Raw genomic sequence first — 17,720 nt, 5'->3', positions numbered from 1 at the left:
TTCAGCTCCATCCTGCACTTTCTGCACTCCACTAATGCCTCTGCTGATTTGCTCTCTTTGAACTTGCTAAACGCCTCTTTTCCTTCTCATTGTATCCTAAATATCTCTGGTCATTCATGATTCTTTGGGCTTGTTACTACCTCATATCACCCTAGAGGGAACATGCTGGGCCTGTACCCTCCCCATATCCTTTCTGAACACTCCCCACTGCTCTTCTGTAGATTTCCCCACAAGTAACTCTTCCCAGTCTTAGTTTCATTGATATGGCTGGTGGCCAATGAATTGGCCCAAAAGGTTGTGATCTGCCCGGCCACAGGTGGAGATAGGATCGTATCCCACTGGAATGTTTTCAAGGACACGAGGATCCAGTTTGTTTCAGTTTTGATTCTGGAAGCCTCGATAAAGAGACCTAACTAAATCTCTCTAAAAAGATGTAACTAATCCTCTCCAGAAGGCCACTGTGAGGGCTGACTCTCTCCCGCAAGTCTGGGTGCCATTCTCTTCAGACTTCTCTGATTCCTATTACTCAGCTAATTTTGCATTCACGTTGCTAATGCCCCTTTTATCCCATGATCTACAAGTTTTCTCATAAGTCTGTTTGTGGCACTGTATCAAGTGCAATATTTGTGATTCTCCAGTCCTCTGACACCTCCCTGGAGTCTGAAGGTTGGAAGATTATGACCAGCACCCCTGCAATTTCCATTCTCACTTCCTTCAATATCCTTGGATGCATCTCATCCGTTCCCAGCACCTTGTCAGATTTCAGTACCGACAGTCTGTTCAACAATTCCTCCTTATCAATGTTGAACCCTTGTAAGGACATAATTTCTTTGACTGTCACCACGTCCTGGGTAACATCTACCTCCCTGGTAAAGACAGATGCAAAGTATTCATTTAATACCTCAGCCATGCTCCTTCTTCCATGTGTAAATCCCCTTCTAGATCACTAATTGGCCTGACTCTTTTTAACCATCCTTTTACGATTTATCTGCCTATACAAGATAATTCCCCTTTATAGTGGCTGTCAGTCTTTTCTTACAATCCTGCTTTGCTTCTTTAATGAGCTTTTTCACCTCCCTCTGAACCTTCTGTTTTCTTCTTGGTTCTCAACTGTGTTTTCTACCAGGCACCTTTTCTCCCATATCTTAATTTCTGTCTCCTTTCATCCAGTGAGCTCTGGATTTGTTTGCTCTACTTTTCCCAATTAAGGGAATATACCTTGCCTGTGTCCAGACCATTTCTGTTTTGGAAGGTAGCCCATTGTTCAGCTACAGTTTATCCCGCCAACCTTTTGTTCTAGTCCAACCGGCCCAGCTCTGTTTTAGCCTCATTGACGCCAGCTCTCCTCCAGTTAATTATTTTTACCCTGTATTGCCTTTTTTCCTTTTCTATCATGCTGTATACAATGGTCACTGACTGTGAAGTTTTCCTTCACTGACACTTGATCCATTTGCTCAACCTATTACGATACCGGACCAAACCCCAGCAGTGGCTATGGTACTGGGCAGAAACACCAATATTTTATTCAAATTTTGTAAGACTGTGAGGAAAGGATACCTCACTCCAGGAGTCATTGCACGCAATATCCTGCTATTTCTTGGCTTGGTAAACTATTATGGAAAGTTTGCCAGACCTGTCCAGTGTTGGCTCCACTGCATCTATTTCTGCACAAAGAAACCAAATGAAAATAAAGATCCACAGATCAACAGACTTTCATGGATGTGAAAGCACTGCTGCAATTGGCTAATCTGCTGGTCCATTTTGATCCAGACATGGAATGTACCCTGCCTTGTGACGCCTCGCCCTACAGTACGGGGGCAGTACTCTCTCGTTTAATGGAGGACAAGTCCAAAATCTCATTGGTTTTGCATCTAGAACGATGGCAAAGGCTGAAAAGGGATAAAGAGGGTCTAGCTATCATTTTTGCGGTGAAAAGCTTCTATCAGTACCTCTATGGTCATTCATTCACCATATCTACCGACCACAAGCTGTGAGTCTTTTCAGTGAAATAAAATGTATGCTTCACATGGCCCCAGCAGGAATACAGCACTGGACACTTACATCGTCAGCTTATCAGAACAATATCATGTTCAGAACAGGAGAACCAACGCAAGGTTAGGTGGATTGGCCATGCTAAATTGCCCGTAGTGTAAGGTTAATGGGGGGATTGTTGGGTTACGGGTATATGGGTCACGTGGGTTTAAGTAGGGTGATCATTGCTCGGCACAACATCGAGGGCCGAAGGGCCTGTTCTGTGCTGTACTGTTCTATTCTATTCTATTCTATTCTATTCTAAACGCGGACGTGTTAGAGTCGTCTCCCTTTACTGGATTTACCATCCAAGGTCTTGTGTCCTCCCAAGTCAATTTTCTGACTCAAGAGGCTTGCACACTCTCCAATAAGTGTGAAGCAGAAGTTTAAATATTTCTGATGCAAGGGTGGGCAACAATCGTAGAAGATGATGAGTTGAAACAGTATGTGAAGTGTAGGGGTGAGTTAAGTATGCAGGATGAATGCAAACTGTGGGGGTCAAGAGTGGTTGTTCTGTCTCCTGCTTGTTCGCGAGTCATGGATGAAATCATGAGGCTCATCCCGGTGCTTCTAGAATTAAAAGTCTCGCCAGTTCTAATATGGATCTGCACTTGGAGGACAAAGTGAAATCGGATTGGCATGTCAGATGAACCAGAACTTGGAGAATGTGCAGACTCCGCACTTCATCCTTGGGAGTGGCATGGTGGGCCATGGTCCAGACTGCATGTGAACTTTGTGGGACCATTCATGAACCACATATTTTTGGTTGTCATAGATGTGCATTCAAAATGGTTGGGCACACATGAGGATGCAGTGGCATAGTGGGATTGTTGCTAGACTAGTAATCCAGATACCCAGAATAATAATCTGGGGACCGGTGTTCGAATCCACCATGGCAGGTGATGGAATTTAAACTCAATAAAATATCTGGAATTATAAAGTCTAATGATGGCCATGAATCGATTATCGGGAAAACTCATCTGGTTCACTAATATCATTTAGGGAAGGAAATCTACCATCCTTACTTGGTCTGGTCTACATGCGACGTGGTTGACTCTTAACTGCCCCCAAGAGCAATTAGAGATGGGTAATAAATGCTGGCACAGCCTGCAACTCCCACATCCCATGAACAAATAAAAAACATGTCATGAGTAATATAATAGGTCCTGTGAGAATTTGCAACTCATGGTCTAGCTGCAGATTCGCTTGGTTCGGATAAATGCACTACATTTATTAAATAAATAATCTTATTGTCACAAGTAGGCTTACATTAACACTGCAATGAAGTTACGGTGAAAAGCCCCTAGTTGCTTCTGTCGGCTATGGTATAGTTTCTGAAGATCCTGTTTTTGCCCTACCTTCCAGCCAATATTAGGAAATGTCCATCTAAGGCAGGTCCTCAGCCTTCGGCCCATCAGCAATTGTCCCTGTGCTACCCCGCTCGTTATATGCAGTGTGGTCTGACAACTAAACAGGAACTGCGCCAATTTTGCATCCATGAACCTTGTGGCTTGTTTCTTTTTTCTTCTATAAATTTAAAGTCCACAATTAATTTTTTTTCCCAATTAAGGGGCAATTTAACGTGGCCATTCCACCTAACCTGCACATCTTTAGGTTGTGGGCGTGAAACCCATGCAAGCATGGGGAGAATGTGCAAACTCCACATGGACAATGACCCAGGACCGGAATTCGAACCCGGGTCCTCAGCGCCGTAGGCAGCAATGCTAACCACTGTGCCACATGCCACACCCAGTCCCAACTAGTGCGTCACATGCCACCCCCTGTGGCTTGTTTCTTCATGCCTCCCTTCAAGGTGTGCACCTCCACTCAGCCACCGTTTGAAGGGAGCCGGTACGGGGCGCTCAGTATGTGTTTTACACCATCGCTCGTAAAACGGGTGCTGTTTTCACTAACAAGCACCTCCACGATGCCATGGAAGCTAAACGATTGCCGTAACTTCTCAATGGTAGTCCTTGAAGTGGTGGTCAGCATCCAGTGAACATCAACAATTTCAAATGGGCATCAACAAGTAGCAGGAACATTGACCTTTGAAAAAATCTCCCAGAGTTGAAGAGATGCTGCTGGTCGGGGCTTTTGATGCTCCTGACACTCACCAACCTCTCTATGTCACCATCCAGTCCCTGCCACCATATGTAGCTACTGGTGAGCATTTTCAAGTTGGACACTCCCACGTGTCTATTGTGCAGGACCTACAATATGTCTTTCCCGTCTTGGTTTGGGACCAGAACACAGGCTCCCCATAGGAGAATGCCTTCATCTACGCTAAGCACTTGTTGTTTATTCGCGAAAACCCCAGCTTGTCAGGCAGTCTTCCCTGCAGTCCCACATGCAGGACAATGTGCAGAATCTTAGCTACGGTTGGGTCCTTTTGTGTCCACTCGCGAAACGTCGAGGCTGTGACTGGCAATGTGTCCATAAAATTCAGCAGCAACACAACTCTGTCTGCACTACTGGCAGGGACGAGGAGGAGCATCAGCAATGGGAGTCAGTTCAAGGCATCAGTGGGCACAATTAGTGTACCTCACGATGTTCATACTCAGATGCTGCCAATAACAGCGTCCATCACTGTTTATCAATGGGATTGTCTTGTCTTCCTTCAACAGGCTGAACAACAGTTTGTTGTCTGTTACGTTTGTAAAGCACCACCCATAAACCTATGTGTGGAACGTTTTGACCACAAAATCTATGGCTAACCCTTCCTTTTTCATCTGAGCGTATTTACACTCTGCATTGGTCAAAGTCCTTGATGTGTAGGCTATTGGCTTCTCTCCTCTGTCGTCCATCCTGCAGGACAATACTGCCCTAATGCCATGTGGGGATGCATCATGTGATCAAGAATGGTTTGGGTCGTAGTGCATTAGCAGCCTGGAGGACAAACATTTGTCACTCTACCTTCGCAAACACCTCTATTTGCAGTGCCTTCCATGCTCAGTCCTGGTGAGTTTTTTTAAAGGGGTATATGTAGCGGTGTAAGTATGGTTGCTAAGTTCGAAGGTTGAATAAGCCATACAATTTATGAGTCTGAGGCATGGCCTTAGTTCTATTGTATCCTCAGGTACGAGGCCTTGGTTGATAGCTCAAACCTTCTCTCTATTAGGTGCAAACCTCCTTGTCGACCCAGTACAGCCTGTTATGTGACCTCCTTCACCTGCAATACACACTTGCCTCTTTTTAGGCAGATGCCTGCCTCAAGAGAAACGGCAGAGGACTTCCTTTAAATTAGAGAGTGTTCAGTGCCATTTGTGACTCCTCAAATACTGAAGCAGTTTATGTACATCTGCAGCAAAACCTGAACAATATTCATATTATGATCCCAGCTGATGTTATTACTGGACAAGTCAAATCACAGAATGGAAAGTGGCTCAAAAGATCTTATTATTTCTATTAAACCGTGCAGGGTACTTACTGAACCGATTCACAGGAGTCTGCTAACTTTTTAAGCAAGATACATTAACCATATTACACGAGACAACAAATAGATTAGAAAGATTTCAACAAAGACACAAAGAAAAAAATGATTCAAACTCAGGCTATCCCTTTTATCCCAGCAATCTCCTTCAGAGCAGTGAAGAGGTGCCACTGTTTCCACACTAGGGGTAAAGCTGGTTCAGTTGTAAAAAGTTTTTTTTTAACCAGTAGACTTCTGAACATTCAATCGAAATCCTTCTATAACTGGTCATCTCCCTCGAGATCCAGAAACTTACTCTGAATTCACTATTACTTTAACTTTAGATCAATACATACAAATTCCTGAAACTTAATTGTTTAGCAGTCTGGCATCATATTCAACTAGAGAGAATCTTAGGCCATTCTGTCTTCACTCTATGGTATATCCATACCGACTGGAACTAGTGGACAGCACGGTAGCATAGTGGTTAGCGAAGCTGCTTCACTGCTCCAGGGTCCCAGGTTCGATTCCCAGCTGGGTCACTGTCTATGCGGAATCTGCACATTCCCCCGTGTCTGCGTGGGTTTCCTCCCGGTGCTCCGGTTTCCTCCCACAGTCCAAAGATGTGCAGGTCAGGTGGATTGGCCATGCTAAATGGCCCTTAGTGTCCAAAAAGGTTAAGTGGGGGTTACTCGGTTACGGGGATGGGGTGGATACATGGGCTTGAGTAGGGTGCTCTTTGTAAGGGATGGTGCAGACTCGATGGGGCAAGTGGGTTCCTTCTGCACTGTAAATTCTATTGAAAAAAAGTAACTGCTTTTCTTGTTTCTCCCCATGTCCGTAAGGGTCTTTTCTCTGATCCACTGTTGCGAGGCAACAGCAGTTTTTTCTATTTAGGTTTGTTTTAACTTCCCCAAAAGAGTAATCCCTTGGTAACCCACGTCTTCATTTCAGGAATCATAAAACCTCATTAAAATGTATCCATAAAAACAGAGTTCCAGACTTGCCAACTCCATCTCACAAATGTCCAAACTTTTGAAAACAAATCCAGACTTCACCTTTGCACTTTCCCAACATCCAGGCTTAGCGCAGGCAAAAATCTTTGCATCACACAAGTGCCAGGTAATCTCCCATGAGAGAATCTAAACATCTACCCTTGGCAATTAATGGCATTAAGTTGAATCTCACACTATGAGCATCCGGGGTCGGGGGTCACCATTGACCAGAACACCTAACCCATGATCCAAACCACCAAGGAGGAGAAGGGCACCAGACACATGGGAACACGACTGCTGCAGGTTCCCCTCCAATCCACACCTCATCCTGACTTGGAATTATACTGCCATTCTTTCATTGTCACTGGATCGAAGTCCTGGAAATCCCTTCCTAACAGGACTACGGGTGAATGTGCACCTAATGGACATCAGCAGTTCAAGAAGGTAGCTCCCCACTACCTCATTAAGTGCAATAAGGTAATCGGCAAAAAATGCTGGCCTTGCCGACAACATTCACATTCCGTGGAAGAATTTTTAAAACCCCAGACGAAGCTGAAACAATGTTTCGTAAAGGTTTATCATGGCCTTACTCTTATACTCTACATACAAAGTCTACAATCCAACATGTTTTTTTTTTTCTCAACCAGCACAGGTCACTCTCTACCAACAGCCTTTTAGAATTGTACCCTTTTGCTACATTGCATCTTCTCATTCTGTACTTCAAAATATATCACTTTACAATTTTCTACTTTAAATTTCATCTGACATGTTCATCCATTCCACCTACCTCTCTACGTCCTCTTGATCCCATCATTATGCTGCTCACAGTTCACAATATTTACAAGTTTTGTGTCATCTGCTAATTTTGAAATTATGCTTATACGCTCAAGTGTAGGTCTTTAATACAGATCAGGAAAAGCAGTGGTTCTACTACCGATCTCTGGGAATCTCCCCTATATATTTTCCTCTGCCGACACCAGTCTTCTTCCCTATACCTCTCCTCCTCTCTACCTCACTTTTCTCCTTTGAGATCACAGAATACAGTGTAGAAGAGGCCCTTCGGCCCATTGAGTCTGCACCGATGCATGAAATACACCTGACTTGCCCACTTAATCCCACTGGTCAGCTGTTGGCCCATAGCCTTGAATGTTATGACGTGCCAAGTGCTCATCCAGGTACTATTTAAAGGATGTGAGGCAACCCGCCTCTACCCCCTCCCAGGCAGTCCATTCCAGACCGTCAGCACCCTCTGGGTAAAATAGTTTCATGTCACATTAGATTCATCCCCCCACCATCTGGCCTGGGCTTGCAAAATCCTACCAACTGTCCTGGCTTGAGACAATTCACACCTCTTTAACCTGTGATTATCCCTCTCTCCAGTGGCTCAGTCTGGACCTGTAAAGATTTAATTACCTGCAAAGACTCGCCTTCAAAGTATTGCATTTTTGACTTTATCTATGTATATGTTTCTGGAACCTTCCTCTTCATTCACCTGAGGAAGGAGCAGTGCTCCGAAAGCTAGTGATTCAAAATAAATCTGTTGGACTTTAACCTGGTGTTGTAAGACTTCTTACTATGCTCACCCCAGTCCAACGCCAGCATCTCCACATCATTCCTATAATTGCAAACAGTACTCTACCTGTGGCCTCACCAATGTTCGATATAACTCCACCATGACCTCCTTGCGTTTGTAATCTATGCCTCAATTGATAAAGGCGCAGGTCCCATATGCCTTTTTTCACCACCCTATTAACCTGCCCTTCTGCCTTCAGAGATCTATGGACAAAGACCACAAGGTCCCTTTGTTTCTCAGAACTCCCCCGTTCATTGAATATGTCCATGTCACATCACTCTGTCCACAGTGACACTGACACACACACAGATATAATATATATAAAAACATAATTTAACTTTTTAGCAAGCTTATGTGCACTTTATTAAATGCCTTTTGGAAGTCCATGTACACATCAACTGAATTATTTGTCACCTCACATAAAAACTCCATCAAGTCAGTTAAATAATTATGATTAGTTAGCTATGATTTACTGTCTAAAAAGTATTTAAATTACTTCCTGCAAAAAAGATTATTATAAAAGATGGGGAGTGGGATTGCATTGGTTGGGATATCAATGTGTACAGGGAGTGGGCAATAGAGTGATTAGGACCATGTGGATTATAGTAGGATTCAGGAAGTGAAAAGAGCAGAGTTAGACTGGGTGGGACACCAAAGGGCATGGGAGTAGCAAGGAGAGTGGGATTAATTGGGTGAATATAAAAGGATACCACAAGTATGGGGAGTGGGGAGTGAGTGGGATTGGATTTGTTAAAACATAGTAAAATGTCACATAAAAATTATGCAGGTGGAACAAAGTTTGAGAAAGTGACAGATACTCTGCTGCAGTCTGTAAACTAGAAATCAAAATGCTGGGTCGCAGTTTATTATTCAACTAATGAGAACAATCTCCAGGTTGTCAGATTAATATCACAAACACCATACAGGATGCAAAAGTTACCATAGATCTGAGCAGGAACTGACACTGCCAACCTTTGCCTGCAATTCCACACTGAAATTTGATATCCATGCTGAGACTCACTTGTAAAGGTCGGGCTGTGGCTGTTCACATTCAATTGTAGCATTCAAGGTGTCCACTTCTACCTCAGTCCGCAAAGCTTTTGTATCTTGAACAGCTTGGTAAGTCTGAAGGAAAAAAAGTGGGACTGGAAACATCCTCTCTCTGATATCTAAACCTGCCTGAGGCAAAAATTCCATTCAACACTACTCAACCGAGTTATTGCACAGTGTATTATTCAGTCACTACTACCAGAGCAGAAATAGCTTTCAGAAATATCGAACCTAGAATCAGATTTTTTTGCTCTTACACCAGAATGTGAAATACTCCAAGCACCTAAATAGGACAGGGCAGAGCCAAAGTTGTGCATCAGTGATGTTAAAAGAAACATTGCGGCAGGCAGAGTCTGAAATCAGGCCAGTCCAAGTACAACAGTTACCTTATTTAGTGCTCAGAAAATTGACAAAGACAAATACTTCTGTAGAAGGAATAGTTTACATTTTATCATTTTACATTGAAGCTAGAATATAGAGAGCAGGACAAGGCACATCTCACATCAAGAGATAAATACAGCAAAAAGCTTGGGGAAGAATGGAAAGTGCAAGGGTAAATTAGGAAGGATATTAGGAAAGTGTTTTAGAAATACATAAAGAGCAAAGAGCCAGATGCTTTGGGCGTGCCCAAAGTTGGAGGGATTCTAGTCGATTTGAGACCCCGTCGGAAATTATGGAGATGTCAGTGACGTCCTTTGGTGGCGATTTTCGGTCTTTCAGAGCAGCGGGCGCTGCTGGAGGGAAAGAGCTGATGTCGCCACCTTCACCTCTCTGATTCTCCAGAGATGAATCTTATTGGGTTGGAGGTCGGCCACGCCACTGAAGCTTTTGGCGTGGTTGGGGGATTTAGCGGAACGTCTACAATTGGAGAAGATTAAGTTCGCTCTCAGAGGGGCTTTACAAGGAGACTCTTTCTGTCTCGATTTGAGCAGCTGTTTGTCGGCAGCGGGGAGGGTGGGGTGGTGGGTCTGTTGGGGTAGTTTAGGGAAAGAAAGGGGAAAAATGATTAACTATTTGAAACTTGATAATATTTGTTTGTTGATCGTTTCTATTGGTGATTTGTGTCTGGAATTAAAAAACAATTTTTTGAAAGAGCAAAGAGAATAACTTTTTTTTAAAAAAACTTTTATTAAACAAATTCTTTTTTATACATATTTTCAATCACATTTTTAAAATGTACAAGACATGTTCAAACGGTTCCAATTTCCACATTGTTCCTTTTCGACCCCCCCCCCCCCACCTTGCTCTCTCTCTCTCCCTTCCCATTTTTGCTGCCTCCGTGTCCTATCCTCAGCCCTTCCCTACACCATAGATGGTTTGTTTTGCCATAGCTTTGTGAGGGGCACTCAGCTCCACGTGTCAGCCTCTCTTTGGCGTTTTCTTGGGTCTCTCCCCCCATGATGCCCCCCCACCCCGGCTTTCCTGCCTTCTTTCTCTGGCCCTGGTGGTTCCCATGGTTGGCCGGGCCTCCCTGGCACTGTTCACATTGGTCCTCCACCTTCAGGAAGAACCTGCTCATTTGGGTTCTGGTTAGGTGAACTCTGTGCACCACGTTAAGCTGCATGAGGCCTAGCCTTGCGCAAGAGTAGGTGGAGTTGGCCCTGTTCAGTGCTTCACTCCCGAGTCCCCATGCTACTTCCATCCCTAATTCTTCCTCCCATTTCTCCCTTGTTCCGTCCAGTGGGGAGCGTATCCTGTCCAAAGGTTGTCCATATATGTCCCCCAGTTCTCTTTTTCCATACTGTGTCCAGTAGCTCCTCCAACATGGTGTCTCTTGGGCCCGAGGGTACCTCTTCGTCTACTTGCAGAGGAAGTTTTCGACTTGTAAGTTTCGGAGTTCCTGCCCGTCCCATAGTCCCAGTCTCTCCATTAGCTCTTCTAAGGTCGCAACGCAAGTCTGTCCCTAACCACAAGTGTCCCCCCCCCCCCCCCCCCCCCCCCCCGGTCCTGTCTCCACATCGTAAAGGCATGGTTGGTGGAAATCTGTGATTGCCACAGGTGGGGGCCATGGTGGATACCTTGATTAAACCAAAATGTTGTCTCATGTGGTTCCAAGTTCTTAGCATTGCTACTACCACTGGGCTGACTGAGTGTTTTGCCGGCAGGAAGGGAGCACAATTGTGGCGAGGGCCCAGAGGGTTGTTACTGTGCAAGAGGACTCCTCCATCCTCACCCATCCCACGGTTGGTTCCTTTACCCACCCCCCACTCTCTCGGGAGTTACACAATTACTTGAAGAGGAACAACGCGCTGTGGTACGGGGAAAAGGCAGGGGGGTGAAACTAAGTCATGCTTAGAGAAGATATGATGGGCCAATTGACCCTCTTCTGCGCCGTAACAATTCTGTGAAATCGTAATTCAGAAATACGCCAATTAATCAAGGACAGTCAGCACAGATTTGTTAAGCGAAGGTCATGCCTGACAAACTGGATAGAATTCTTTAAGGAAATAACATGAAGTTTCAATGAGGGCAGCATGTTTGATGTTGTCTACGTAAATTACAGCAAGGCTTTTGACAAGGTCTCACATTACAAACTAGCCAGAAAATTGAAAGCCCTGAGATCCAAGGGAAAGTGGCAAGTAGGTGGCAGGAAGCAAAAGGTAATGCTTTAATGGCTCTGGAGTATTTCCAGTGGTATTTTGCATGGTTCAATATTGGCTCTTTGTGGTAGATATTAATGATGCATACTTAAATATAAGGGGCATGATTAAAAAGTTTGCAGAAGCGGCATGTGGTTGATAGTTAGGAAGAAAGCTTCAGACTGCAACAAGATATCTATCATTTGTTCAGCTGGGCAGAAAAGTGTTACATAAAATTCAAATTGAAAATTGTGAGGTAATGTATTTGGGGATAGAAAACAAGGCACGAGAAAGCACAATAAATGCTAGGATATTGACAAGTGTCCAGGAGCAGAGGAATTTTGGAGTGCATATTCACAGGTTCCTGAAAGTACAGGATGAGTAGATATGGGGGGTTAAAGAATTATACAGGATACTTTGATTTACCAGCAGCCTTCCGTGTTGTAAATGCTTTATGTTTTGATTCAAAAGAGTACAGAGGTTTTAGTCGGAGGATTGATAAGTGGGTGAATATGGTGTCAGGTTTTGGTGCTCGTCCAAAATATTCTGGAAGTAGTATCAGTGTCATTTCTGTGCACCTTCACCCTGCTCAGACAATGAACAAAACAATGAAGATCGCTACCAAACAATCCCATATGTTTCTGGAAAGTGCTTCAGTCATTAAAGGAGAAATAAAAGCAGAAAAACTAAGTGAACAACAAGTAACTTATATTTCTATACATTATTGGAAGTACACAAAGTCTTCCTAAGACACTTCACGGAAGTGTGGTGAAGCAACATCTGATTCTGAGCCATGGATTGGATTTGTTTATTGTCACGTGTACCAAGGTACAGTGAAAAGTATTTTTCTGCAAGCAGCTCAACAGATCATTAAGTACATGGGAAGAAAAGAAAATACATAATGGGGCAACACAAGATATACAATGTAACTACATAAGCACTGGCATCAGATGAAGCATACAGGGTGTAGTGTTAATGAGGTCAGTCAATAAGAGGGTCATTGAGGAGTCCGGTGACAGTGGGGAAGAAGCTGTTTTTGAGTCTGCTCGTGCGTGTTCTCAGACTTCTGTATCTCCTGCCCGATGGAAGAAGTTGGAAGAGTGAGCAAGCCGGGTGGGAGGGATCTTTGATTATGCTGCCCGCTTTCTTTCCCCAGGCAGCAGGAGGTGTAGATGGAGTCAATGGATGGGAGGCAGTTTCTTGTGATGGACTGGGCGGTATTCACGACTCTCTGAAGTTTCTTGCGGTCCTGGGCCGAGCAGTTGCCATACCAGGTGATGCAGCCTGATAGGATGCTTTCTATGGTGCATCTGTAAAAGTTGGTAAGGGTTAATGTGGACATGCCGAATTTCCTTAGTTTCCTGAGGAAGTATAGGCGCTGTTGTGCTTTCTTGGTGGTAGCGTCGACGTGAGTGGTCCAGGACAGATTTTTGGAAATGTGCACTCCTAGGAATTTGAAACTGCTAACCATCTCCACCTTGGCCCCGTTGATGTTGACAGGGGTGTGTACAGTACTTTGCTTCCTGAAGTCAATGACCAGCTCTTTAGTTTTGCTGGCATTGAGGAATAGATTGTTGTCGTTACACTACTCCACTAGGTTTCCTAGATTATCATAGAATTTACAGTGCAGAAGGAGGCCATTTGGCCCATCGAGTCTGCACCGACTCTTGGAAAGAGCACCCTACCCAAGGTCAACATCTCCACCCTATCCCCATAACCCAGTAACCCCACCCAACACTAAGGGCAATTTTGGACACGAAGGGCAATTTATCATGGCCAATCCACCTAACCTGCACATCTTTGGACTGAGAGGGGAAACCGGAGCACCCGGAGGAAACCCACGCACACACGGGGAGGATGTGCAGACTCCGCACAGACAGTGACCCAAGCCGGGTTCTCTATCTCCCTCCTATATTCTGACTCGTCGTTATTCGAGATCCGGCCCACTATGATCGTATCGTCAGCAAACTTGTAGATGGAGTTGGAACCAGGTTTTGCCATGCAGTCGTGTGTGTACAGGGAGTAGAGTAGGGGGCTAAGTACGTAGCCTTGCGGGGCCCCGGTATTGAGGACTATTGTGGAGGAGGTGTTGGTGTTCATTCTTACCGATTATGGTGTGTTAGTCAGAAAATTGAGGATCCAGTTGCAGAATGGAGAGCCAAGTCCTAGGTTTTGGAGCTTTGATATGAGCTTGGCTGGGATTATGGTGTTGAAGGCGGAGCTGTAGTCAATAAATAGGAGTCTGATGTGGGAGTCCTTGTTTTCGAGGTGCTCTAGGGATGAGTGTAGGGCCAGAGAAATGGCGTCTGATGTGGACCGGTTGCAACTGTATGCGAATTGAAGTGGATCAAGGCGTTCTGAGAGTATGGAGGTGATGCGCTTCATGATCAACCTCTCGAAGCACTTCATTACAACTGACGTCAGGGCCACCGGATGGTAGTCATTGAGGCACGTTGCCTGGTTCTTCTTTGGTACCGGTATGATGGTGGTCTTCTTGAAGCAGGTGGGGACCTCGGAGTGGAGTAGGGACAGGTTAAAGATGTCTATGAATACCTCTGCCAGCTGGTCCGCGCAGGCTCTGAGTGCACGACCAGGGATCCCATCCGGGCCCGTCGCCTACCGTGGGTTCACTTTCAGGAAGGCCGATCTGACTTCGGAAACTGTGATGGTGGGTATGGGTGAATTATGGGCTGCTGGGGCACTCGACAGCGGATTGTTGGTTACCTGCTCAAACCGAGCATAGAATGCATTAAGTTCATCGGAGAGGGGTGCGCTGCTGCCAGAGATACTGCTCGGCTTCGCTTTGTAGCCAGTTATGTTGTTTAGTCCTCGCCACAACCGCCGAGAGTCTGTGACTCTAGCTTGGTTTGATATGCTCTCTTGGCATCTCGGATAGCTTTGCGGAGGTCGTACCTGGATTTCTTGTATAGGTCAGAGTCTTCTGCCTTGAACGCCTCAGATCTGTCCTTTAGTAGGGAGTCAATCTCACGGTTGAGCCATGGTTTCTGGTTGGGGAACGTACGTACTGCTTTCTTTGGCACGCAGTCGTCCACACATTTGCTGATGAGGTCTGTGACGGTTGTGGCATACTCATTTAAGTTAGTCGCTGAGTTCTTAAATATGGACCATGTCGGGAGATATTAAAGACAATAACCTGAAGCTTGGTCGAAGCGATAGCTTTTACTGAGTTTCTAAAAGGAAGAGAGATAAGTGGAGAGGCAGGGAGGTCTAGCGAAGACATTCCTGAGTTTCAGACATGGGCAGCTAAAGTTACAACTGCCAATGCTGCACCAATAAAATCAATGATGTTCGAGACGCCAGAAAATGAAGAATGTGCGAAAGCCGTGGGGCTGAAGGAGCGTCGAGAGATAGGGAGGGGCAAGGCCCTGAGGGATTTGAAAATAAGAATTTAAATGTTTCAAATCCAGGCGGTGCTTAATCAGAAGCCAGTGAAGGTCAACAGGCACAGGGGTGGAATGTGTGGAAAATTATAGTGAGCACAAGTTAGGAACACAGCAAATTTTAGATGGTCTCAAGTTTATGGAGGGCCAGGAATATATTACTAGCTCAACGTACCCCAGCACATAAGGACAGGGCATCCCCGGGTCCGATCCCCAGCACTGGCAGGATGCCACCTGAGCACTTGGCACTGCCCCCCTGCCAACCTGGGATTGGGAGTGCCAGGGTACCACCCTGCCAGAGCCCGACCACACCTGATGGCCTGGGAGACCCTCCCAAGTGCCTGGTCCATGTTTGTGGCAACCAGTGCAAAACGGCACCACAGCTGTGTCTCCTGTTGGAATTGGTTCTTACTCTACGACAGAGAAAAGAGCTAGCTGGTTTGGTGAGTATCTGGTAAGACGTTACGGTCTATTCTATTCCTAAGGTTTAAAATAATACACAATTGATGGAAGTTGATAAAATATATCAAAAAAGCAAACAAATAAGTGAATAGTATATTGGTAATTATTTGAAACACACCAAGAATGGCAGGGCAAGTGATTTGTCAGGTATGCAGCATGCGGGAGTTCCTGGATCACCTTGTGATCCAGGGTAAATACACCTGCAGGAAGTGTTTGCAGCTCGAAGAGCTTCGGCTCAGTCACGGAGCTGGAGGCTGAGCTGTGGGCACTGAGACATAGCAGGGAGGGAGAAGTTACCTTGATACTTTGTACCAGGAGACAGACAAACCTCTCAGGATAAGATCTTCCGATTAACTGAGTGGTTAGGGATAGGAAGATCTGACTGCGAGCGAGGCAGGTAAGGAGGACCAGAGGGTAGGAGCGTCAGCCTCTGCAATTGTCCAATAGGTTTGAAGTTCTCTCAGCTTGTTTGAATCAGAGAGGAGGCTGCAAGGTGGATGAGAAAACTGACCATGGCACCATGATGCCGGAAGCCATTCAGGTGGGAGAGTAAGAAGGAATATCGTGGTAGAGCTGACAGTATAGTGAGGGGGAATTATACTGTCCACGGCAGCAAAGTGCCCAGATGTGGAAGTAGTTGAGTCGGAAACATTAGGAACCTTCAAGCGGCTATTGGATAGGTACATGGATTACGGTAGAATGATGGGGCGTAGATTAATTTGTTCTTAATCTGGGACAAAAGTTCGGCACAACATTGTGGGCCGAAGGGCCTGTTCTGTGCTGTATGTTTCTATCTTCTATGTTCTATGGCTGTGATGTCTGCTCGTGCCAGGGTTCAGAGTGGGAGGGGAGAGTCCGGCTATCGTGATTCATGAAGGTAGAATGAGAAAAAAAGTTCTGCATAGAGTGTATGAGGAACTAGACAAAATTAAAAAGCATGATAACAAAGAACAAAGAAAAGTACAGCACAGGTACAGGCCCTTCAGCCCTCCAAGCCCGGGCCGACCATGCTGCCCAACTAAACTACAATCTTCTACACATCCTGGGTCCGTATCCCTCTATTCCCATCCTATTCATGTATTTGTCAAGATGCCCCTTAAATGTCACTAGCGTCCCTGCTTCCACCACCTTCTCCACTAACCCTAACCCTAACCCTACTAACCCTACCCATAACCCTAATTTAGAGCCCTAACCCTAACCCCAACACCTTCTCCGGCAGCGAGTTCCAGACTCACTAACCTCTGGATTATTACCAGAATCTTGTAAAAATTTGCATTGTATACATGAAATTAGAGATGAATGCATGGCTCAAAGGCTGGTGTGGGAGAACTGGGTTCCAGTTTAATGGGGCACTGGCACCAGTAATGAGGAAAGTGGGGGCTGTACCAGTGGGACAGTCCACACCTGAACCATACTCAGCCCAGTGTTCTTGTGAATCAGATAACTAGGAAGTAAAGAAGGTTTTAAATCAAATAGAGTGAGGGAAAGGAATATATTGTGTAGAACTGTGACATATTGAAGAGTAGAGACAAGGTAGAGAAGAAAATAGTAAAATGAAATGAAAATCGCTTAGTCACAAGTAGGCTTCAATGAAGTTACTGAGAAAAGCCCCTAGTCGCCACATTCCGGCGCCTGTTCGGGGAGGCTGGTACGGGAATTGAACCGTGCTGCTGGCCTGCCATTGTCTGCTTTCAAAGCCAGCTATTTAGTCCTGTGCTAAACCAGCCCCAGGGTTAGGAAAATGGGAAACGAGAGTTGGAAAATTGAATTACGGTACAGACAGAAAAACTGGAGAATGCACAAAGTACCAAGACTAGACGTTATAAAAGGACAAAACCAAAGCATCTGAATATGCCCAGCAATTATAACACACCAAATGAATTGATAGCACACAAAGAAGTACATTGAAGTGATCTGATAGCCATTAGAGACCTGGCTGCAGGAGGACAATGATTGGGTCCTGAATATTGAGGGGTATGTGGCATTCAGGAAGATTAGGAATCTTGGAAAAGTGGAGGGGTATTACTGTTAATCAAGGATGGCATCTGTACAATAGTTAGACATGACCTTGTTTCAGGAGATCAGATTGTAGATTTGGTTTGGGTGGAGATGAAAAATGGTAGTGGAAAGAAATCACTGTTGGCAATTATCTACAGCCCCCCCTAATAATCACAATGTAGGACAAAGTATACAAGAAGAAATATTGGGGGCTTGTGATAA

At 45.1% G+C, this 17,720-nt stretch overlaps 1 protein-coding gene across 11 annotated transcripts in view; it reads right to left on the bottom strand.

The window, feature by feature from the left end:
- Positions 1 to 17,720, bottom strand: part of atp11a (ATPase phospholipid transporting 11A) — a 242,039-nt gene that overhangs the window by 179,783 nt on the left and 44,536 nt on the right. For 10 of the 11 annotated variants that reach the window (XR_005463256.1, XM_038818831.1, XM_038818829.1 and 7 more), the window contains exon 7: positions 9,030 to 9,133. Coding sequence is in view for 9 of the 11 variants with exons in the window: in XM_038818831.1 (XP_038674759.1) it covers positions 9,030 to 9,133 (104 nt within the window). In the remaining 2 variants the exon portion in view is untranslated. Of the gene's footprint in view, positions 1 to 9,029; positions 9,134 to 17,720 lie in introns of those variants that run through there. The other variant, XM_038818838.1, reaches the window with a different exon arrangement.

Source organism: Scyliorhinus canicula, chromosome 14 (genome assembly GCF_902713615.1).
Source record: "Scyliorhinus canicula chromosome 14, sScyCan1.1, whole genome shotgun sequence".
NCBI classification, from domain to species: domain Eukaryota; kingdom Metazoa; phylum Chordata; class Chondrichthyes; order Carcharhiniformes; family Scyliorhinidae; genus Scyliorhinus; species Scyliorhinus canicula.
The sequence above is the reverse complement of the archived record's forward strand: the minus strand, read 5'-3'. Positions and strand labels throughout refer to the sequence as shown.